The sequence below is a fragment of the Ursus maritimus genome, unplaced genomic scaffold (assembly GCF_017311325.1).
Source record: "Ursus maritimus isolate PB19 unplaced genomic scaffold, ASM1731132v1 scaffold_15, whole genome shotgun sequence".
Classification (NCBI taxonomy): Eukaryota; Metazoa; Chordata; class Mammalia; order Carnivora; family Ursidae; genus Ursus; species Ursus maritimus.
The window spans coordinates 48051959-48077193 of record NW_024423897.1 but is presented as its reverse complement, the minus strand read 5'-3'; the positions used below and the strand labels follow the sequence as shown (position 1 = coordinate 48077193).

Genomic DNA, 25235 nt, shown 5'->3' with positions numbered 1-25235 from the left:
AACACTTGGTCATATATACATGAGTACTTCTGGTCTCTTTTTCTATTCCATTGATCTAGGTGTCTGTTTTTATGCCCATACAACACTGTTTTGATTACTATAGCTTTGTAGTAGTATAGTTTGGAATCAGGAAATGTGAGGTCTCCAGCTTTGTCCTTTTTTCCCAAGATTACTTTGGCTATGAGGTGTCTCTTGAGGTTCCATAAAAATATTAGTATTGTTTGTTCTATTTCTGTGAAAACTGCCACTGACATTTAGTGAGGGACTGCATTGAATCTGTAGGTCACTTTGGATAGAATGGACATTTAAACAATATTAATTATTCCAATCCATGAACATGGAATACCTCTTCATTTCTTTATGTCCTCCTCAGTTCATTTTATCAATGTTTTAGAGATTTCAGTTTACAGATCTTTCACCTCCTTAAATTTATTCCTTAGTATTTTATTCTTTCTGATGTTCTTATAAATGGGATCGTTTTCTTAATTTATATCTTTCTTATAGTTCACTGTAAAATGGATGCTGTTTTGAGCCACTAGGTTGTGGGTTGATTTGCTACAAAACACTAGCTAACCGACACAAGGGAAAAGTTATCAGAATTAAAAAATTATGAAACTTAGACATTTTTGTTCAATTTTCATTTCATTATTTGTCCAATGTGACTCCTAATACGCACTTTTAATTTACCATGTAGAATGGCAGTGTCAGCCTCATTTCATTGAAATTATCTCATTCTGAAGTTATTGCCCCAGGGTAATGATTTTAAAATGGCTACTAGAATCCTGGAAGAAATCCAGGGTGAAGCTCCCAAGATGTTTGGCCAGAACTAAATCAGTCCCCCAACAAGCAGTGCAATAAAGTAAGCACAGCTGCTGTGTCTTCTTGCTGCTCTGCAACAAGGAACATAGCTGCAAGTGGAAATAGGCCTGGGAGTTAGAGATTGGAGAGGCACAAAGACATGAAAAAGACGAAGATGTTTTAATATATCTCCAAGGGCAAGGCACCTTGTAGCTATTAAGGGTCATATAGTAAAACTTCATATATTTTCTTTTTATGCCAAACTAAGAATCAGTGCTCTACTGAAGCTGAAGTTTATAAATTACATACTGTTAATTTTAATAAAATGTAATATTTTTTCTCTCTCCCATAAACAACAAAATCTGTCATTTTTATAGTCTGTTATAATAGCTTAAATATTATTAAATGACTTTTACTCATAGGTACCTTTTATTAATACACAGAAGAAAAGAAGTAGAAATTTCTATGATTCCTTATAGATATGCTGTTGTGAAAAATGAATTAAAGATGTGAAATTTGCTTTCAGGCAAATTGCATTGTAATCTAGTATGGTTACTCTCAAAACAATTGCTGGATATAAAGTAATTTTTTTTGAAAATTTAGAGTGACTGCAAAACAACTAAAACTTCTAAAAACTACTGATTCTAGGTAAAAGGAAGACTATAATTGCAAAAATTGGGGTGCATTTTAATAAAAATAGAAGAGACAAAATTATCCTCTTAAATTATTATTTTAAAATTATTGTTTTGGTTTTTTTAAAGATTTTATTTATTTATTTGACAGAGAGAGACAGCCAGCGAGAGAGGGAACACAAGCAGGGCGAGTGGGAGAGGAAGCAGGCTCCTAGCAGAGGAGCCTGATGTGGGGCTCGATCCCAGAAAGCCGGGATCACGCCCTGAGCCAATGGCAGACGCTTAATGACTGTGCCACCCAGGCGCCCCTGTTTTAATTGTTTTTTTAAAGAGATTGCTCAATATACATGATAAAAACACTTTTGCTAGCTTTTTATAACAATATGACATTCTAGTATCACTAAATGTCTTAAGACACTTATAATGTCCTTTCTGAGAATGGCAGTGCTGTTTACAAGTACATTTCTACTTATCCTATTTTCATTTCTTAAATGCCACACATGCACTAGACTGCTGATGCCAAAAGCACATATAATTTCATCTCATGGTTATTTTCCTCTTTGTGCCATGATGATCAGTATTATTAATTTTTTATTTCATATTCTTAAAATTCAGTTCTAAAAACTTAGACATTTAATGAAGTTGCATTAAATCAAAATTAAAGAAGTACTTCTTTAAAGTTGTTTAAAGGCCAAAGAAGACAATTATTGTATAGAATAACTGCTAGGAGGTGGTAAAATCATAAAGACTGGCATGATAATGGACTGCATACCAGAGGAAAAAAGAAAAGAAAAAATGTTAAACATTCATTGATAAAATGTGTGCAAGTGTGTTCATGGACCTATCCAGGTCCATAATATTATAATGTCATTCTGTCCACACATGTTCATTTTGTTTTATTTGATCAAATTTTTAGGTGAGTAAAAAAAATGCAGTGTGACAGTCAGTAGCTTACAAGTCATTCATCATAACTCAAATGGTCCTTTTCTAAATCAACACTATAACAAGAAGCAGATTTCTTTTAAAAATGAGAGCCACAATGACTCTCAAGTAGCCACATGTTACACTTCGTTCTGTGAGAACAAATGACTTAACTTTATTCAATGGTATACCTCACTGTTTTCATAATATAGTGCAATTGAATTTGTCAATTAATATTAATCATGAAAATTGCTGACCTGGGCAGATAGAGTTGTTTTTGGTCATAAAATATATGAGTAATCTAACACTATGAGATTCTCTTTGGAAGTGACTATAAATTTAACAAATAGTATATTCTCCAATTCATGTTTCTACTTTGAAATGCTTTAAAAAACATTCTCTTCCCAAAGAGCATTTGGCAATGTCTAAAGACACTGTAATATGATGGTGGTAGAAAGGATGCTACTAACATCTAATGTTCGGACCTCAGGGAGGTGCTGAACATCCTACCAGGCCCATGACAGTCTTCCACAGCAAAGACTCATCCAGGCTACTACGTCATTTAGTGGCAAGGTTGCAAAACCCTGCTGTAGAGGGATATGATTCCCTACGTAATAGTTGAAATTACACAACATAATGCAAAGAGGTGAAGAAAAACATCATATTGAAACATGCATTGAAAAACACTCTATTTTGCATCTTTCTTTATTAAGCCATCCAGAATTGCCACAGACTTTGTCTGCTGATTATTACTCACTGACAAGAAACATGCAACCACATTTTGCTTTTCTCCCCGGTAATATAGCACACAGCAATTACTTGGAGGGCTCCATGACTACTACTTAGCACTATAGATATACAAGAAACAATAACTTGATAAACACTTGCATACCCCGGAGGTCTCTTGTGCTGCCTTCTCTGCATTCTCATAGCATATTCTGCTAAACTGTGAAGGGGATTCATCATTTGCATGACAATCTTGTTTATTTTCCACTTTAACAAATGTGTGCGTACGCACATGCGCACACACACACACACACACACACACACACACGCACGCACCCTTAAGTAAGCCATAAACCCAAAGGGAAGACAAGAGTATTTTTCATCATTGTATCTTCTATGTGGAATCCTTGTCTAACTGATAAACCCCTGTACACTACGTAAGATTAATTGAGGACTTCTCTAAGTCTGCAAGCTGAACTCACTGTCCACTTTATGGTTCCCTTATATTTAGCTTATCAAACACTACATTGAAATTTTCTGTTTATATGTCTGTAGGCTGTTCAAATTTAGGGAACTTTTTTCTTCTCTCCTCTTCTCTTCTCTTCTCTTCTCTTCTCTTCTCTTCTTTTCTCTTTTCTTCTCCTCTCCTCTCCTCCCCTCCCCTCCCCACTCCTCTTCCCTTCCTTCCTTCTTTCCTTCCTTCCTTCCTTCCTTCCTTCCTTCCTTCCTTCCTTCCTTCCTACCATTTTATTACTACTATTAGTTCTCAGCATATAAAATACCTTCCTTCTATCTCTCTCTCTTTCCAGAAAGAATTAAAGAGATACAAAAAGGGAGATACTTTTTTTTAATGGCTGAGTAATTCAAAACCAAATTAATGAGTATATGATAAAAATGATGAATTTGTCAGGCACCATATGCTAAGGAAAATTTTGTTGTCATCTGCTTATACTGTTAGCCATTATTACTATTAGAAACCTATATATCTTTAAGTATTATTGTTATTTAAAATATTTTTATCACAAGTCTGCATTTCACTTTTTATTATCACTTTATAAATAATATATATATATATGTAGTTTTTAATAAAGAAGAATGCATTTCTCTGCTAGCAGATAAAGCCATAGCCCATTTTTTGAAGCAATTGCCTTCATCAGTATGTGTGTTTCTTTAAGATATGTCCTTTGTGCACATACACTGTACAACACACCCTTACGTTCTAAAACAAACTAGACTATTCTACACGTATTTCTAAAAACTTTTTTTTCACTAAGACAATATAATCTTCAGAGGTCAGTATATACACACAAGTTCATTCATCTTAAGACTGCGTAGGTAATCTGTATGTACTTTAAGAGTCATTTACTTGAAAACTTCCTTACTAGTAGACTTTAAGTGTGTTTCCAATGTTTCGCTATTACGAACAACACTGCAATGGACATCCTTTCACACGTACCTTGGTGTAACCATGTGAATGCATGTATAAATAGTTGTCTGTAATACAGACTGTACAACAAAAGGATATGTTCTCAATTTAAAATACTGTTAAATTGCCATCCAAAACAACTGTGGGACTTCACCTGTCGGCTAATGGCTCTGTACATTAACAACTTCGTGAATTATCAGACTTATATACTTTGGTAGGTGAACATTGGTTTCTCCTTCTCCTTCGTGGCCTCTTAAATTACTAATGGAATTTGAAGTTTTTCTTTGGATAATTAACACATTTCTTTTTTCTGTGACTCTCCTGCTAATGTAATTTCTCCATTTTTTTATTTGATTGTGACATATTTTTTGTTGTTAAAAAATGCCCTTATGTAATAAAAATTAGCCCCCTGTCAGCCAGGTATGTTTACCAGTATTTCAGTTTATCTTTCATTTTATTAGGTTTAGCATAATTATTTGACATCTGTATTTTCAAATGTTTCTTCATTTAAATTTATGTCTTACTGATTGTTGCTTACTGTAAAAAGTCCTTTTTTATCATACACTTGTTTGTTTTGTTTTTTTAGTGGTTATGTTTTCATGAGCAGATTCAAAGTTTTAGTTTTTATAGCTTAATCACAGGTTTATTTACTATTTACTTTGTCCTTAAGCGTTGGGAAAACCATGCTATCCCTATTGTCCCAGCATCATGAGTACACCTGGCCCTCCACCTGAGCCCCACTCCTGAGCCCAGTTAATGAGGCTACTTTCCATTGCTCAATACCTCCATTTGTTTCACTCTGCACACTATCTGCATCACAAAGGATTTTCAGCTTTTGGCACACATACCTATCTGGAAACTATCCATTGTCTTTATCCACACTATATCTAATGTACACATTATGGAGTTGTTAGAAAATTCTTTTTCAAAAGCATATCCTTGTTGGACTCCCTAGTGATTAGATTTGTAGTATAAATAAATGTTTATTCCCTTACTCTCAGCATTTAGGAATAATTTTTCTCTTTATGGTACGTAGCCATCCCCAAATCCAATCCTTTAAAATAAGAAGAAACATTATAACATCAAATCTAGCCTCACATGTCAAGAAGGCAACCTCCACTTCCGGCTCAATAAACTGTAAGGATTCTGGAATGTCCACTCTTCTTGTTATAATTATTCCACCAATAGCTTGATTCAGATTTTACATTTTTCACTCTACAAAAAAATTGGGAACTTCAAAGCTGAATCTCTATCTGGCTTAGAAATCTTTTCCAGTTGCACTTCTTACTAACCATGTAGTCTTGGGCAAATCATTTAATTCTATGTATCAGTTTTATCCTCTGTAAAACAAGGATAACCATCATGTCGCCCTTATGATGTGAGCAGGAAATTGCTATAAATTACATGCAATGCCTGGCATATAGTAAGTGCTCAATAAATATTCCTTGATGCTGTTTCAATGTTTATAACATCATTAGAACAACTGCTTTGACAACCTGTAGTCTCAGATGCTGACAAAACTAACTGGTTGTTTTGGGGTGACCAACTTTAGATTTTCTGCAGAACTCAAAGTCAACATTCAAATGTTCAATTTCCTTTTCCTTGCTGATCAAAACTTCTATGGATGCAATTGATTCCACAGCTGATGGCAAGCAAGATTAAAATATCTGAAATCAACTGTTGGCTGCATCATAGGCAAAAAGGGAAATAGCTGCCATAGTCCAATCATCCAGCATCACAATTACATAGAAAGGAAAATAAGTGCTGATTTCATGTGTCATTCCCAAATCAAGGCACTTCATGGAAAATGGCATCATTGTTTCTTATCTGATGTTCACTATTCTTTTGGATTCAGTATTGGTTTTCATTTTTTGCTTTTGGGGTCCTTGTTAAATCTAGAATTTGTCCAAGTACCAACTCAGAGTCAGTGTAGCTGTAGGTATCTGAGATCCAACAAGACAGTTTAAATGGAAACAGGTTTACTTTGTTAAGAATGATTTTCTCATTGGCAGGCTGGGATAGAGCATCACTTCTGCAATAGAATCACCCTTCCAGACCCTTTTAACTTTCTACTCCATCTCACTTAGCAGGAGGCTTTCATCCTTACGATGCCAGAGGCTGCTGCATTTTCATACCACATCTGGTTTTGGGGCCATGGGTGAAATATGTATGCCACCTATGTCTTCTCAGGAAACCTATCTCTTTTCTGGAAATCCCACCCCATTGGCCTCCACTGACATCCTACTGGTTAGATTTAGGTCACATGGTCACTCCTAGAGAAAGGGAGTGGTGGGAGGTGAATATTTGATTCTGCATCATGTCACCCTGAACAATACTGATTTGTAGTAACACAAAAAGACAGGCTGAATATTAGTTAGATAACTAACAGTATCCACCTAAAAGCAAGAAGCCCCAACCTATCGTTTATAACAAATAACATATGTCCGTGTATATTTAGCAGGGCTGGCAGAACACTAACTGCCCTAGAGGAGCGATGCCTTGTCTATCAGACTGTGACACTATCCTCTATTATTGCCCCTGCCTCCAGTCACACCCCCTGCAAGCCCTTACAATGGTGGTTGACAAATTTTTCTGTAAAAGGCAACAAGTGAATTACTTTCGGCTTTGTGAGTCAAATGATCTCCATGCAACTTCTCAGTTCTGTCACTGTAATGCCCAAACTACCACAGGCAATATTTAAATGAATGGATGTGGCTGTATTCCAGTTAAACATTATATAAAAAAAATAGACCACAAGCTGAATTTGTCTCCCTTGCCACTGTTGGCTGGTCCCTCCTCTCCAATATTACTAGCTTTTTAATTCTAAAATCAGAATCAATGCAAGCATCACCCATTCTGAAGCACACATGTGAAGTGAGTTCATCCCTCCACTAACTTTCAAAGCACCTTCTATACATTCGTATTAAAATGTACAATAGATGCTATTTTGATACTTTTTTATCTACATTTTTTTCTCTAGTGAATTTTCTCTCTCTCTCTCAATGGAATCATGCCTAGAAGCACAGCAATACAGTTACTTAAACCTATTCTGTCATGTTCTTTTTCTCTACTTTTTTTTCTTTTTAAATGGATGCTTTTTTTAAGATTTTATTTGAGACAGAGTGAGTGAGAGAGAGAGCACTCTGTCTCAGGGGGAGAGGGGAGAGGCAGAGGGAGAAGCATACTCCCCACTGAACAGGAGGTCTGACACAGGGCTTGATCCTAGGACCTTGAGATCATGATGTGAGCTGAAGGAGACACCGACTAAGCCACCCAGGTGCCCCCTTTTTCTCTACTTCTTTCAGATATTGTATATTCCTCCTCAACCATACTCATCTCGGTAAAAGAATTTAGGAATATTATTTCCCATTCCCATCCTCCTCTTAAGTGCTGGATGAAGACTTTGAAATGTTGTGACTTGTTCCTAAGTCCTCAAACTATATTTTATGCCACAGTAATTCCTTTAAGCTTTATGATTCTTGGATTGTACAGTTTCCTTTAGCATCCTCAAACGTATCCATTTAGATTTAACTGTGTACACACATAAACACATATTTCAGGATACATTTCCAATTTTTTTTTCCCCTCTCCTTGTCATTTTCCTTGACTTTGAGGATCTCTGTTTGGATTCATTTCAACAATTTTCATTTCAACATTTTCTCAAATATATTTTTAGATAAGATAATGCAACAATCTACTTTCTGGATCCTTCCCCAAACATTTCTTTTACCTTTACAAATGAGTCATATTTTGATGAGCAAAGGATTTGGGGCTAGAGTTTTTTTTTTTTTTTCTTTGTAGATTATACATTCAACTGTCAATCAGATTCTAGTATTTATTTTCTTCTTTTTTTTTAAGATTTTTTATTTTTTGACTGAGAGAAAGAGACAGAGAATGCAAGCAGGGGGAATGGCAGGGGGGAAGGAGAAGCAGGCTCCCTGTTGAGCAAGGAACCTGATGCGGGGCTCAATCCCAGGACCCCAGGACTATGACCTGAGCCGAAGGCAGATGCTTAACAGACTGAGCCACCCTGGTGTCCCAGATTCTGGTATTTCAAGTGATAAATATGATATGTATTACATAGATTACTAGGCAATTAAAAAAATATCTGAAAATATGTAAAATTTTCTCTTTCGTTTAGGTTTCAGGTACTTTGCCAGGATTTACCTAGGTTTAATTCTTATTCTAACCCTTCCTCAAAAACTCTATTAAACTCATAAATTCAATATGTTCTTCACCTCAAGGAAAAAATGTCATACTTTCCTTCATCTACTCTTTTTTGTTGTCTGGGAACATATGTCATCCACACAAGAGGTCTAATGCACATATATCTCTTTTAAGTCTTATCTTGTACCACAATTCCCACATTTTGGGGATTTTTTGCTCTCTGATTTTTAGTTAATTCTTCCAGCGTGATACGTTCCCAAGTTCCAGGACAATAATTCGGATCATATCAATGACCATTCATGCCTCAATCATATACTGATATTTTGTTGTTTACTGGTTGCAGAAAACATGGCTCTGAGTTACAGAAATCTCTTTGTTGTATCCCAACAACACTAGTGCTCTTGTTATCTTTTGCTCAGCACACTTGCTTAGTAATGACTGCTCTGCCTGTGTTTCTGTTTGCCCCCCGGTTATGGTGGTTTTGCTTCTGCTCCTTGGGACTCTTATGTAGCCTCTGGAAGTTACCCTTACCAATGGCATTCTCACAAATGGTAGAGTCACAGAGCTCTTCACTTTTGTGAGACAAAAGGAGGTTAGCAAATGGGGTGTCAGTTCTTTGACAAGGTGAGAAAAGTTCTAGAATTCCACATTAACTCTCACCTGCCAGGCTTAATGGCGTTGAGCCCTTCAGTTTACCTTCAACTTTGCTTAGAGACCAATAAGCCTGAGTGACATCTGGGCCTCTCCCCAGACTCTCTTCAGCTGATCCCTGTGTTCTACTCTGGTAGAATTGCTTTCTGCTCTGAGATTCTGGTAAAGAACTAGTCTTTTCTTTCTAACCTGCTTCCCCAACAGCTTCAGGAGCCATCTGCCTACCTCATGAGAGCTAAAATGGGCTCGAGCAGGGAAGGGAAGAAACTACAATCTTTCATTAACAACCCATATGTATATGAGATGAAGAATGTTAACTAAACTTATTATGGTGATCATTTCAGATATGTGCAAGTGAAGGTATGACACTGTACATCTTAAATTTTCACACCACTTTTTGTCAGTTATATCTCAAAAACATTTTAAAAATCAAAATTAAAAATAAAACCACTTATATACATATCCAAAACACAACAATTTGATTAATGACTATAATAACCTCAGCTTAAACTAAGTCATAGATACTTACATATACAATACTCATATATAATAATACTCATATATAAGCTCAAATATATAAAATCCTTACTCAAAAATCATGTTCTACATCCCTTAGAGTCTTATAGAGATAGCCAAAAAATTATCATAGCTGAACTTCATTTTAATGATTTAGAAAATTTGTCGTAGGAGAGAAAAACAAAATAAAATAGCTACACGACAGAGATCTGTAAGCGATGAGGAAGCCCCAGGTCATCAGAGTGTCATGAGGCCTAAATCATACCCCATCAACTGCAGGGTAAGCTCTACATTCAAGAGAACCTGGTGTCAATTTCTTCTTGGCCTTTTTCTAGATATATGAATTTGGGAAAATCACGTAATTACAGTATGCTGGCTAATACATCTTTAAAATGGTATCCAAAATACTTTAAGAATTTTCTTATGTTTTAACAACAAATGAGGTATGTAAATGTTTATGAGTATCTAAAAAGTTTTATTGAATACTATAGCTATTACTTGAGTTTTTAATGCTATTATAAATTGGTCATACACTACAAGCTTAAAAGACATGTAGCAAAAGATTTCAGACATTATATCACCTATTTCTATTTATGCAAATTGTCACCTTGAATGTGTTGGTATCTTCGTAGCAAGATACATGAAGAATAACATGGTCAAAATTATGTCAAGCAAGAATTGCTGGTGTTTTCCCATTAACGATTTTTTTTTTCTTGATACCAAACTATTATCTCTACTTATAAGTTCAGAAATTAATTTCAATAGATATTCTAATACCTAGACCCAATATTCTTTAACATTTTAAGCCACATGTAAATATAAAAATACTTTGAAATTTCTTCAGATTTCTCCACACACATACACAAAATGAAAAACTGGTCTTCAAATGATGATTTTTTTTTGATTCTTAAAAATATATTAACTGCCAAAGTAAACAATGATTTTTTTCTTACCCATATCTGACATTTCAGGCACAGTAACGATGTATGGTCCATCTGTGAACTTTGGAGCATTGTCATTGATGTCTTGTACTTTGATTATGAACTCGGATTCAGGTTCAAGAGGCTTGTTTGTTCGTCTGTCAATAGCCTGGGCATGAAGCACATAGTGGGTCTTCTGCTCTCTGTCTAAGCTTTTCGTCGAGTGGATGTCCCCAGTGGTATCATCGATGATAAATATAGTCCCAGCACCTTCTCCGGTAAGGATGTACTTGACAGACCCATCGCCTTTGTCAGAATTGGAGTGCAGCTGGACAATAAAAATTAAATAATTTAGCTTGCAATTATATTCCAACCTAACATCATGTTACCTTAAAATTGCCTATCTATAATTTTAACTCACTTTGATTAACTTTTCTTGTCTCCACAGCGTCCTATAGGTTACTACAATCATTTATTTTTCTACAGTTTTTCTCTACTTGGTACTATGGATATTTTTATCATGACCTAAAAAATCCAATCATTGACTTAAGAGTAATTAATAAACAATACTAATTAAAAGAAAGACAATAACACTTGATGTTATTCTACCAAATCAACACTTCACTAACTACAGAAAATAGAATTGGAAAAAGAAACTACCAGTAAATCACTGTTGCCTTCAATACTTTCAGGAATAATGCTTTTTAAAAATTAATTGTTTCGCATTTTATTTCAAACCTAAAATTTAAAAAAGAAAAAAATATGTACGGTAGGAGAAAATTCAAATTATTAAAAATCTCCACAAAAGAGGCATTTATTTGTTACAGAGGTATTAATTTTATAATTTGAAAAAATTTTAAAAAGACTATTTCCCAGATTAATTGTTCAGATTTAGAACATTAAGAACATTAAAATAGATTAAAATAGAATATTTTCTTTTTTTAAGTTTGTTTGTTTATTTATTTTTAGTAATCTCTCTACTCAACATGGGGCTTGAACTCATGAGCCTGAGATCAAGAGTCACATGTTCTACTGACTGAGCCACTGAGCCAGCCAGGCATCCACTTTTTTTTTTTTAACTATGAGAATTTAACTTTCAATAGTAGTGATTGATTTAATCAATACATAGGCCTATTTTTTAAAATTAATTAAAATACACCAACAAATTCTCACTCATTAAAATAAAAATACTGGAATATCATTTTAATTGATATTACAGAAGTAATATTTCAGTAGAGAAGTATTTAGTTAGAAAGATAAATAGATATTAAGATAATTATAAACCATTTTTTGTCATTTAAACATCAGGAAATGATTTTATTTATTTATTTTATTTATCTTAGAGAGAGAGAGAGAACACGGGTGGAGGGGCAGAGGGAGAGAGAGAATCTCAAGAAGACTCTGTGCTGGGCACAGAATCCAACATGGGGATCAATCTCATGACCCTAAGATCATGAATTTAGCTGAAATCAAGAATTGAATGCTTGGGGCGCCTGGGTGGCACAGTGGTTAAGCGTCTGCCTTCGGCTCAGGGCGTGATCCCGGTGTTATGGGATCGGGCCCCACATCAGGCTCCTCTGCTATGAGCCTGCTTCTTCCTCTCCCACTCCCCCTGCTTGTGTTCCCTCTCTCGCTGGCTGTCTCTATCTCTGTCGAATAAATAAATAAAATCTTTAAAAAAAAAAAAAAGAATTGAATGCTTAACCGACTGAGCCACCCAGGCTCCCCGAGAAATGCTTCTAAACTGCATATAATTCATACTTCATAATCTATTTCAACTTGTGCCATCTTAATTAAATATTTCCATAAGAGCCACTGCTATATGTGAAACAACCACACAATATTTTCTTAAATCTTAAATAAATATCTGAAGAATCGTTTCTCCCAGGAGATCTGAACAGTTATCCTTCATATGACACATTTTTGGTTATATAACCTCAACTACTCACCTTTTGCTCATTTCTGACACTTGGAAACATTGAAAAATATAACCTCGTTCATATAGCTTTTGGGTTTCTTGCCATAATAAAGAGAGAAAAATTTTTCAAGGATTATATTAAAATCTGAACCCTTAGAAGACATTTTTTAAAAATATAAAATATAGAAAAATAAATGACAAAGGGACTATTCTATGATAAAATGGAGGCAACTGAAATATAAATTATACTACATCAAAAATAATACTATCTCTTTTTTTGAAAATGCATAAGACATAAACAGGGACAAATTCTGATGGAAATCACTTAGCAAGATTCAACAAATTATATCTTTCCAAACTACTTTTTTTTCAGCTTTTATAAAGAGGCGTAAGAAATCCATTAGCAAAATATGAAAAACACAGCCTTCAAAGATTCACACTTCATTAGTAAATTAACTACTGAATGAAGAATGCAGAATGAGTTGTGTGGAGATAGTTGTATGCATGGATGGAAATGTATTTAGTCATTTCTTTATGTTTCTTGACATATCTTTTAGTACTGAGAAGAAGGATTTATCATTTATGAAGCAGACACCTGCAAAATATCAATAGAGCAGCCTGTTTCACGTTCTGCAAATTTGCTTTAATCTGTAACCAAATCACAGCAATGTAAAGCAACAAATTCATTAAACAAATGTTTTTAAAAACACTCTCTCAAACACTCTTGTTATTAAATAAAATGTGAGGCAGTTTTATTAGCTATTGTTATACTATATAAATTAGAAATCTATATAACTAATTTAAAACCCTTCTAGGGGAAATGTGTTATGCTTCTAACAACTTACTTCAGAAAGATATAGCAATGGTGACAATTGACTTTTATTTTCAGGATGTATTTTCATATTCTTCTATGTTCTTAGGTTATTTTGATGTTACTTTATTTTGGAATAGAGGTTTGTATTAACAAAAAGTTAATCATATTTAAAGAATAGGATTATATATGTAGACCAGCAATAGAAGTATATAAGAGAAATAGTAAAGTTGTCAATCTAAAGCATGTATTAAAAGCATAACACACTCTATGATTTATATAGATTGTTAAGCAATTCAGATAAAAGAAAAAAATGTGAGTAATTTTATGGCTTTAGATTTTAAGACTTGGATCTGGTTCCACATTCATAAAGTGTTTATAATTAGTAAACAACTAAGCCTAAATATTTCTGAAATTATGTCTAATTTGTAAATAGATGTGCAATAAAATCAGTGAATTATAATTTAACAGTATCTATGTTATTGGATAACATAGTAAAAGTTATATTAAAATGTTACAAATATGTATTTGAATTATATAAGGTGTTAATAATGTTTAGTTTGAGTGTTTAAATAATATAATCATTTCATTAATGGATTTTGTAAATCTCTCAGCAGGCCTAGTTGAATATTGGAACGATTAACTTTTATGTTAACACTAATGGGAAACTATTACAATGGCATTTAATCAAATTAGTAGCTTATACAACTATGATGATAACCATTTGCGAAAAAAAAAAAGTGATCCACTCAGGATTACCTCTTGTCTACCAGATACCCATTTCCAAATATTCAGTTCAGTTTGGAATATATATCTGCAAGAGGTGACTCCTGAGAGGACCACCAGCTATTTTATCTTCTTTTGCTTAATAAGTGAGTTTTAAGATCCTGAAAGAGTACATGCTGTATATCAGGGATTTTTTAAGGCAAGAAACAGTGAATGAGTGAATGGATGAATGAGTGAATGAATGAATGAAATGGATGAGCATAATCATACTAGTAGAGGTAAAAATCTTAAGATATGGAGAGAAAGCTCTTTGATACAGATAATCAGGTAAAACAGATAACCAGGATAGAAATGTGTTATCTCCGAGTGTGGGCAGCAATGAGACATCAAATGAAAGACCTGTGAGTAGAGCACATACAGTAGAAATACTCTGGATATCGACATAATGCTGATTTAGCAACAGCAAAATATGATGTTGTAAGTTGAGCTAGCTACTATATTATTAAAGAGAGACTTTCATTTATCTTACATTGACATATGTAAAAATATTTGGGAGACAAAGTTGATTTTAGTCATATATACTGAACTCTTTGTAGCAGACAATTTAGAAATACCATGGAGAGAACAGTGTCAGGGTCTTATCATAACACACAGTGGTGGGAATATACTTTTAGAGTCATGAGATTTTGCAAAGCAAGTGATACTTTTGTGCCGAAGGACAGATGTTATATTGTCCTAAAGCAAGAAGAAAGAATGCTTTTGTATGTAATCACATGATAAAGTAGGGTTAAATGACTGCTCTTTAGAGAACAGAAAAGGGGAGGAGAATGAAGAAAGAAAATATAACCACCCAAGTAAAGCAAAATGACCACTTCTCTGGCATTACTTTAATAAATTGTCTCTTTCCAAGTGTTAAGTAGTAACCTATGGCACTTAGAAAGCTCATGAGACTCACATGAGTTCCCCCTAGAAAACTATTTATTCACCCCGGACCACATTAGGATCAGGACCTAAAAATTTATAGCTTTCACTCCAATGCAGAGTTCCTCACTAAGATAATATTCTATCCCTTGGGGAAGAATAACTTTAAAAGGTTAAGAACATGGTGGCAGAGTAATTAACTTCAAAAGTTGCTTTTAGTGAGGACTTTAAGCTATGTTAAAAAGATAGGTCACTGATTTAAAATTGTAATATTTTAAACTACATGTTTTATGTGTATTTTTTGAGTTGGAAACTTATATTTACAATATTCAAGTGGAATTTAGGAATAAAGTGAAAATATTGTGTAGTAATTCCACTACTATTATTTTCCCAACACATGAAATACAAGTGATGCAATGTGAGGATCATAGGAAATACATGTTATTAAAATGTATTATGCATCCTTCATTCCAGAATGTTATATTTTTTCCAGAATGTGTTATATTTTAAACTATAAGCAGATAAAACAAAATTCAATTCAACTGTTAATAAGTAATTGATGTAAAGAAGAAAAAACATATCAAATCATAATAGTCTCTCGGTAATTAACATTTCAGTCGAGAGCAAAAACAAAAATATGTAACCACTGGTTTTAATTAGGCATCGGTTAATATGTAAAAAGTTATATTAAAATTAGTAAAGATAAAGCACTTTGCCCAATCACAAATCTAACATTAATTGATTAAAAAGTTAAGAAATTAGATGAGAGTAAGGAAATAAGGTATGTGTTTAACTAGAAACATCAGAGGTCTTGGCAAACATGCAAAAGTCCCCTGTTGAATTTCAGTTTTTAGCATTTAACTTCTTAATGTGTATTCTTAGAGAAGAAAACTAATGAGTGAGGAGGAGAAGGGAAAAAGAACAGGAAGAAGTGTGTGTTTACTATATCCCCTGAATCCCAGATTAGGCATATTAATATACAAGATTTAAAAAAAACTATAAAATATCTTTGATCTGAAGTTGTCATAATTCCATACCCATCAGCTGTACTTTAGAGGGCCCCATTGGGATGTGTCAAATATTTGGGCACTGCAGGAGGCAAGTCAGTGGTTGAGAATTTCACTATTCGTTGTTGGAAAGCCTCAAAAACCAACCAATTGATTAAAGTTGGAGATATAGGAGGCATAGGAGTACCTCTTCTCTATCAGAGTTAATCTGTGTTCTTTTATCTGCCAATTAGGGTCCAGCTGAGAAAGAGACAGCCCTGGCAGCTGCTTTTAAAGAAAAAAAAAATCTCGGAGTGTACTAATATTAGTACAATTCCAGAAAAATACTGGCCCAAACCATTGTCTACACGTTTGCATGTGTTGTGATTTCATCTCCATTAAAACTCTGTCATTACTGTTCATTTTACCTCTTTGTTCAAATAAGAAAGCAGTAATTGCATATCAAAGGGAGAGGTAAAGAAGATGACAGAAATGTGAATGGCTTCAATCATTTAGAAAATTCATCTGACAATAAAATAAGACATTATCATTTGATCTAGCAATCACTTTCAGAAATATATATCCAACAAATATTTTTGGGGCACTCACTATGTTCCAGTCCTGGTATTCAGTACTTAAACATATCAGTAATGCAGAGATTCCTAACCTGGGAGGGTTTACATTAATCCCAGTGGGGAGAAATACACAGTAAGCAGAATATGACTAATATATAATATGTTAGACAGTGGCATGACCCATAGTTAAAAACAGAGAAAGAAAGTAAAGGAGAAGAACTATCAAAGATGGTTGGCAATGTGTAGTGAGATTGCAGTATTAACTATGGAAGTATGGTGGGTAGAACAACAGCCCCTCAAAGATGTCTATATCTTTACTCTGGAAGCCTGTGAATATGTTACTTTATATGGCAAAAGGACTTCACACACGTGTTTGAGGTTAAGGCCCTTAAGACAAGGAAATTACCTTGGTTTCTCTAGATGGGACAATTCTGATCACATGGGTCCTTACAAGGGAAGAACTGATCGCAGCTGGGTGAGAGAGAGAGAAAAACGGAAGTGTGAGAAGGATTCAGCACCTCATTGCTGGTTCTAAAACATAAAAATCTTCACGCAAGACCTAAGAGAGGCCTCTAGAAGCTGTGAAAAAGCAAGGGAATGGGCCCACACCTTGATTTTAGTCCAGTGAGAACTATGTTAAACTTCTGACTTATGAAAGTGTTGGAAAATAAATTTGTGTGGTTTTGAGGCATTAATTTTGCAGTGCTTTGTTAAAGCAACAATAAAATTTAATAAAGGAGTCAGATATGCCATATTAAAAAGATGACATTTTAGTAAATTCTTGAAGGAGGTGAGGGAGTTAGCCAAGTGCATATTATAAGGAAGAGCACTGAAGGCAGCGAACACAGAAAGAGCAAAAGGATCAAGTTAGGGACATGACCAGCAGATTCCAGAAACAGAGAGGAAGCAAGTGTGACCAGAGTTGCATGGACAGATAAGGGCAGTAGGAGAAGATATCAGAGAAATTCAGTAGTTCCCTCTTGTCTGTGGTTTCACTTCCCTGGTTTCAGTTACCCACTGTCAGCTGTGGTCCAGAAACAGGTGATAGTCCTTCTGGCGTATCATCAGTAGGTCAATAGTAGCTTAACGATGTGTCACAATGCCCACATCATTTACCTCACTTCATCTTATCATGCAGTCATTTTATTGTCCCACATCATCATAATAAGAAGGGTGAGTATAGTACAGTAAGATATATTGTACTGTAAGATCATGGAGGACCCAGGGATGAGACAAAGGGGGACTGGAGAGTTTTGAGCAGTGGAGTATCATAATTGATTTATGTCTCAAAAGTATTGTGTCCACTTCATTACTGAGAACAGAAAATAGAAGAACAAAAATGAAAGCAGGGAGAACTGATAGACTGCCACCATGATAATACAATGATTGATGACGACAGCGTGGACTGGGGTGATGGTGAAAGTGATAAGAAATGGTACAACCATGGGGGCACCTGGGTAGCTCAGTCAATTAAGCATCCGACTCTTCATTTTGACCCAGATCATGACCTCAGGGGTTGTGAGATCAAGCCCCGCATTGGGCTCCGCAATCATAGCCGAGTCTGCTTGAGATTCTTTCCCTTTCCCACAGCTACTAAGAATTTGGAATTGTAATCAAATGAGATGTGGAAGGATACAGGTATCAGGAACTAGGATGGGGAAGATTAGGGATTGAATTTTGACATGCTAACCATGGTATTTCTATTGGTGATCTCAGTGGAGATATAGAGGCCATTTTCATATGCAGTCTGTAGTTCAAAAGACAAATATGGTTGGCTTTATAAATTTAGGAGACATCCAGAACAAAAGTGGTATTTAGAGGATTGAAACAGAATGAGGTTATCAATGAAATAAATGTAGAAGAAATTAAAAAGACCAGAAAAATAGAGAAGGAGAAACCAGTTAGGTAGAAGGAAAACCAAACACATGCTAGTGTCCTGGAAAATAAGAGAAATTAAAACATCTGTAGATAAGGATATCTATATATGAATAATACTGATCATTTCAGAGGCAAAATATCTAAAGGTCCAACTGGAGGGGGATTGTTTCACAAATTATGAATTATCATTACAATAATAATATGACTATGTTAGCTCTGAAGAATTCTCTATAATTGGTTGTGGGCGAGAAAACCATGCCATGCAGGGCGCCTGGGTGGCACAGCGGTTAAGCGTCTGCCTTCGGCTCAGGGCGTGATCCTGGCGTTATGGGATCGAGCCCCACATCAGGCTCCTCTGCTATGAGCCTGCTTCTTCCTCTCCCACTCCCCCTGCTTGTGTTCCCTCTCTCGCTGGCTGTCTCTATCTCTGTCAAATAAATAAATAAAAGTCTTTAAAAAAAAAAAAAGAAGAAAACCATGCCATGCAATAATATAGAAGCTGAGATCTTACTTAGATAAAAGTATAAATAACAAAAGCTACATGTATAGAATATTCCTATTTATTAATATGGACATATGGATAGTTAGGAAAGAATATAATCCAAGCCAGTGAGACTTGAAGAAGGGCAGAAAAAAGCTGAGGGCAGAAAAAAGCTGACACTGCAGTGACTTAGTCAATTTCCTTTTACATATCTTTCAGTTTTAATTGATTAAATAAATATTACTTTTTAATATAAATGTTCTTGTTGTTGTTACAGTTCTGAGTTTCCTTTGGGCCAGTTATGTGGAAAAATCACAGTATCTTGCAGCCTTCTCCAAGTGGTAGGAATCATTAGAAAATCTCAGGTACCATCTCATTTCTATGCATAGCCCCTAACCTTTGCTTGATTCTCATTCTGAGATGCTTAAGAATTTGATATATATATTTGGCCATGCCTCAGGTTGCTAAATTCTGTCCTGAATGTAGTCACGTCTCTAAGGCTATTGCTTTAAGTTGCCCAGGTACTGCGAGGTAATGCTTATTTAACTGGCTGTCTTGTCTTGCTGGAGCCAGTCTTGACATTTTTGCATCTATTTCCCTGCCTATCTCTTATATCCTTCACGTAAGCCTGCAATTTCCATATCTGTCTCTGTTCAGTTATTCTCTTGGTCTGTATCAACAGGGTCCTTGTGTTTACTCTAGGTTTAAAACCAATTCAACGTAATTGAATGGAAGAAAAAGATATAGCATCCATCCCTACTATGCATCAAGCAAGGTGCGGAAATAAATCAAGTTCCTTGTCCTCAAGAAGTTTTTACTGCAGTGAGCAAGAAAGAGCAATAGATCCACAGAGTAGGGACAGTTCTGACCGAAGCATAAAGTAAACTAAGTTTCCATTGTTGGGAAGTTTTCCCAGAGGAAAGGACACAAAGTCTCAATCTATATTTCTGTTTCTCCCTTTCTATAAAAGGATAAAATATACACACTTTCTAAAATTTAACTCTCATCAAACGTTTTCCTTATTCATGTGTGTTCTGGATTTAATCTAATCACACAACATAAATTGTTCTAAGGTTACCAAACACCACCTAGTTATAATTTTATTTATTTACTTTTTTTTTTTTTTGAGAAAGCTAATTTAAAAAACATGGTAAAACTACGTCAGCACAAGGGAGCAGAATGCAAAACTCCCAAATATTGGGTCCTAACTTTGGAAATGCAAGACATGGAAATACTGAATCTTTTCCAATGGAGAGAAACTGGATTGAAACTCAAGGTGGATACAGTGCAAAGTGTAAGTTTTCTTGCTAAGATTTTCTGTGATGTGTGGGGCTACTCAACCCAGAGTTGAGCACACGTAACACTGCAGGTTAAAATGAAAATTGTGTGGTCTGCTATTGTGCATAATTTTTCCTCTCAGTTAAGCTTTTCAGAATGAAATGCTATTCTGAAATGTTTGAATCATAAAGCCCAATTTACTCAGCTGTAAGTCTGAACTCATTCTTTACTTTCTCGTGTGTTTCTTTTCTTTTTTTTTTTTTTAATATTTCGTTTATTATTTGACAGAGAGAGAGACAGCCAGCGACAGAGGGAGCACAAGCAGGGGGAGTGGGAGAGGAAGAAGCAGGCTTCCAGCAGAGGAGCCTGATGTGGGGCTCGATCCCAGAATGCTGGTTTCACGCGAAGGCAAACGCTTAACGACTGTGCCACCCAGGCGCCCCTCTCATGTGTTTCTTATCAGATTGAATAACCCCTGTCATGTGTTTCTTATCAGAGCTACCACCTTCTCAGTCACTCAGTATGAAATCGTATGCACTACTGATGATTTTTCTTTTTCCATTTCTCCTTACTAAAAACTTTCTAAATTCTTGTGAATCTATCTCTTTAAAAAAACTCCCCACCCTCACCCCTTCTCTCCATCACAGTTAGCAGAGTTAATTCATGCTCTTGTACTTTCTGGGATTATTGCAGTTTTCCCTAAGTGGTCTCATTAACTATCTGCCTGTTTCTGTTCCATGCACATTCCATCTACACCATAGTTTAGTGTGTTATTTCTAAAATGTGAATTTTATCCTTTCTGAAATAAAACCCTTGAGAGCGTCCCACAGCCTTCAGATGGAATACATTTTCCCCTGGCTCCCGTCAACATGTCTAACCTAATCTTTGGGCACTTCACCATTCATACCAAATTTTTAGCCAAACTAAACTGGATGATCTGGCTCCTCCTGTGTCCACTGTCCACGTTAGATTTCCTCAAACTAGATAGTTTCTATGTACCTGCCCAGAAGTAAGTCATTTCCTATCTTCTGTAAAATTGTCTCTGAATTTTTCATCCAAAGAATCTGTCTCTCCTTTGTGATGTCAAAGAAACCCTCGCTTACCTATCGTTAAGTAGTTACCATTTCATGGTATCTCTCGGATGAAATGCCCCACATCTCGTACTTTACTTGATTCTGATTGAGGGCAGAAGCCAAGGTTCATTCACTGTCATGTCTCTCCAATATACATATCTGATTTTTAATAAATATTATTTTTTTCATTGCAACTGAGGTTTTTTGGGTTTTCTTTTGTAATATGGAGAGATTGTGATAGGACTCATTGCTAAGATCCTTTAATCTTTATCTACTTTCACTATTTAAAAATTTAAATTTGCCTTTTTAAGCCTTTTTTTCTACCATAAATAAAAATATATGATCTATAACATAAAATATGGAATATGAGTAGCAAACGTATTTTCTGTTAATTTTCAATAACATTTAAAAATTAACTAGTGATGTACTATATGCTGGCTAACTGAACATAATTAAATAAATAAATATCATTAAAGAATGAAATATGATGACTGGAATTTTCATAAATCATGATATATTAAAAGATATCAACTAAAAAATAAATAAGGAAATTAAAAAGTTACAAATAAAAAAAGAAGAGTCCGGGTATTACAATAATACCTGGAGGAAACTTGGCCCACCTGGAAGCGATGAGACCTAAAAGTGGTCAGTGAAGAGGTACATGTTTTAAAAACTGTGTTTCAAAAACTTCAATTTTAAGAGAAAACTGAATATTTGAAGCAAAATTAATAACATTGTAAGAAGGGTTTGTAAGGTAATTTGACTAAAAGGTATGACAGAAGTATTAAAAAAAATGAAATGGGCAGGAACTAATTATACTGTTTTAGTGGAACCGCATTTGTGAAGGGGAGTGTTTGAATGGTAAGTGGGAGTTGGAAAGTAGAAAGTATCCAGTGTGAGGTACGCAGAGGAAACAGGGTAGCAAATGTGAAGTGTCAGATACATTGTGGTAAAACATGGATTCTAAAAGAGACCGCATGATGCTATTGATGCATATTGTTTAGGACTAGGACAAACACTACAAATGAATAAAGTGATGAATTACTAAAAAATTTTATAGAAGAGCTAAAAAGAATTACTTTTAAAAATGTGAGTAAACTAACATAGGGTAAGAAACGGAACAAAAACAGTTCAAAACAAGAACAAAACAATACTGATGTCTACCAGCTGCATCAATTATTATATTAAATATCCATGTGTTCTAGATGAGAGCAAAAAAGTGGATTAAGGATCTCTAAACGTTTTTCCTCCATAAAAGCAAGAGAATACTGGCAAAAATTATAAGAATCAACTTTTTCAGATCTCTGGAAATTAACCAAAGAATTGTAGCATTCCCGGGAGAATGTAAGCAAGAAAAACAGCTGAATCTTGGTGTGAACAGTAATCTCTGTGGTATTTTAATGTGCCTTATTCCCATCTCCCCTGACCCCCACAACTCCGCAGTAGTTTTGACAAGCAACATCCTAACGTTACAGTGAAAATTCAAAAGAAAAGTCCAGGACCAGATGGCCTCACTGGTGATTTCCATCCAACATTGAAATAATTCTCATCAGTCCTTCATAAACTTCTCCAAAAGATAGGAGTATCATTTACAACTCATTACATGAGGCCAGCATTACACTGACACTAAAATCTGACAGCAATATCACAAAAGAGGAATCTGCAGATCAGTTTACCTTATAGATAAAACAATCCTCAACAAAATACCTGCAAATCAAATCCAGCAACCTTTATATTTTTCAAAAAGAACGACACAACATGATTAAGTATGATTTATCGAAGAAACCAAGGTTGCTTAAAACATACCAAAGCCATTCAATATAATATAATATATAAGTATTTTTTTAAAAAAAATATAAGATTATCTCATAGATTTGGAAAAATCATTTGGTAAAATCTAACATCATTTTCTAATAAAAAGAGTCAACCAACTAGAAATAGAAGAGAACATCCTCAACCTGATTAATTGCATCTACAATAGGCCAGCAGTTAATATTATATTTAATGGTGAAAGACTGAAGTTTTTCTCCAAGGATCAGAAGCACTGCAATTATCCACTCTTGCCATTTATATTCAACCTTGTACTGAAGGTTCTAGCCAAAGTAATTAAGTTAGGGTAAAAAAAAAAAAAAAAAAAAAAAAAAAACAAGCCCATCTAGTTTGGAAAGAAGAAAAGAAGTATGTTTATTTGCACATGACATGACTTTTTATATACAAAAACCCAAGCAGTCTGCCAAATATTAATAGTGCTAAAAGAAAGTTCAGCAAGGTTTCAAGATACAAGATGAATATAAAAATATAAATGTTGTCTCTATAAACAAGCAGTAAAGAATTCAAAATTCAAATTAAGAAATTTAAAATAGTATCCAAAACAATGAAATATTTAGGAATAAATTTGATAAAAGTAGAGTAAACTTATACAGTGAAAGCTATAAAATATTCCCTAAAAAATTAGTAAATAAAAGGAATTTCCTAAATAAATTTCTTAAATAAAAGGGAAGACATGATTCATTAACTGGAAAATTTAAATATAAATATTGCAGTATTTAGTTATTGGATTATCCACCAAAACCCCAATGTTTTTGTAGAAATTAACAAGCTGCTCATATATAAAATGGAACTGCAAGGAACCTAAGGAGCCAAAAAAGTACAAAAAAGAACAAGGTTAGAAGAGTGGATATTCTAGATTTAAAAACTCACTACGAAGCTACCATGATCAGGACCATGTGGTCCTGGGATAGAATAAACTTATAAATCAGTGGAATAGAAATGAAAGTTCAAAAATAAAGCCATATTTTTTTTTAAAGATTATTTATTTATTTTAGAGAGAGAAAGTGCATACGTGCAAGCAGGGCAGAGGCAGAAGGAGAGGAAGAGAATCTCAAGCAGACTCCCCACTGAGCTTGGAGCCTGACACAGGGCTAGATCTCACAACCCTGAGATGGTGACCTAAGCCAAAACCAAGAGTCAGATGCTTAACTGACTGAGTCACCCAGGAGCCCCCAAAAACCCATACTTTTAAGGTCAATTAATTTTCAATATGTGTGTCAGGATAATTCAACTCTTCAATTCTTTCAACAAATCTTGAAAGGACAAATTGGATACACATATGCAAAAACTGAAATTGTATCCCAAGCTCAGATCATATACAAAAATTGACTTAAAGCAGATTAAAAAAAAAACTAAATTTAAGAACTAAAACTATAAAACTCTCAGAATAAAACACAGGTATAGATCTTTGCAACATGGGAATAGGCAATATTTTTCTAGCAATGATACCTGAAGCGCATGCAACTAAAAATGAGATAGATCAATTGAATTTCACCAACATTAAAAACTCTGGCACTTCAAAGCACGATATCGAGAAAGTGAAAAGACAATTCATGGAGTAGGAGAAAATACTTACAAATCATATATCTGATACGGGTCTAGTACCTAGAATTTATAAATAACACAACAATAAAAAGACCAGTAGCCCAATTCAAAAAAAATGGACAAAAAAATGAATACACATTTCTCAGAAGAGACACAAATAATTAATAAGCACATGAAAAGATGATCAATATCATTAGCCATTAGGGAAATGCAAATTAAAACCATAATGAGCAACCACTGCAGACCCACCAGGATGGCTCAAAGTCTAAAAAGAGAAAATACAAGTGTTGGCAGGTAGAGATTAGAACCATCACACATTGCTGACTGAAGTTTAAAATGGTATAGCCATTTTGAAAAGCATTTGGCAGTTCTGCAAAATGTCACACATATAATTACCATATTGATGTGGGAAACAAAGACAGAAGAAAAATTATTAAATTTCCTTACTACTTACAG

General features: G+C 34.6%; 1 protein-coding gene across 1 annotated transcript in view; it reads right to left on the bottom strand.

Annotated features, from left to right (window-relative positions):
• CDH18 (cadherin 18) overlaps positions 1 to 25235 on the bottom strand; it is a 312552-nt gene that overhangs the window by 226669 nt on the left and 60648 nt on the right. The window contains exon 2 of the mRNA XM_008689887.2: positions 10791 to 11085. Within this exon, the coding sequence (XP_008688109.1) occupies positions 10791 to 11085 (295 nt within the window). The remainder of the gene's footprint in view (positions 1 to 10790; positions 11086 to 25235) is intronic.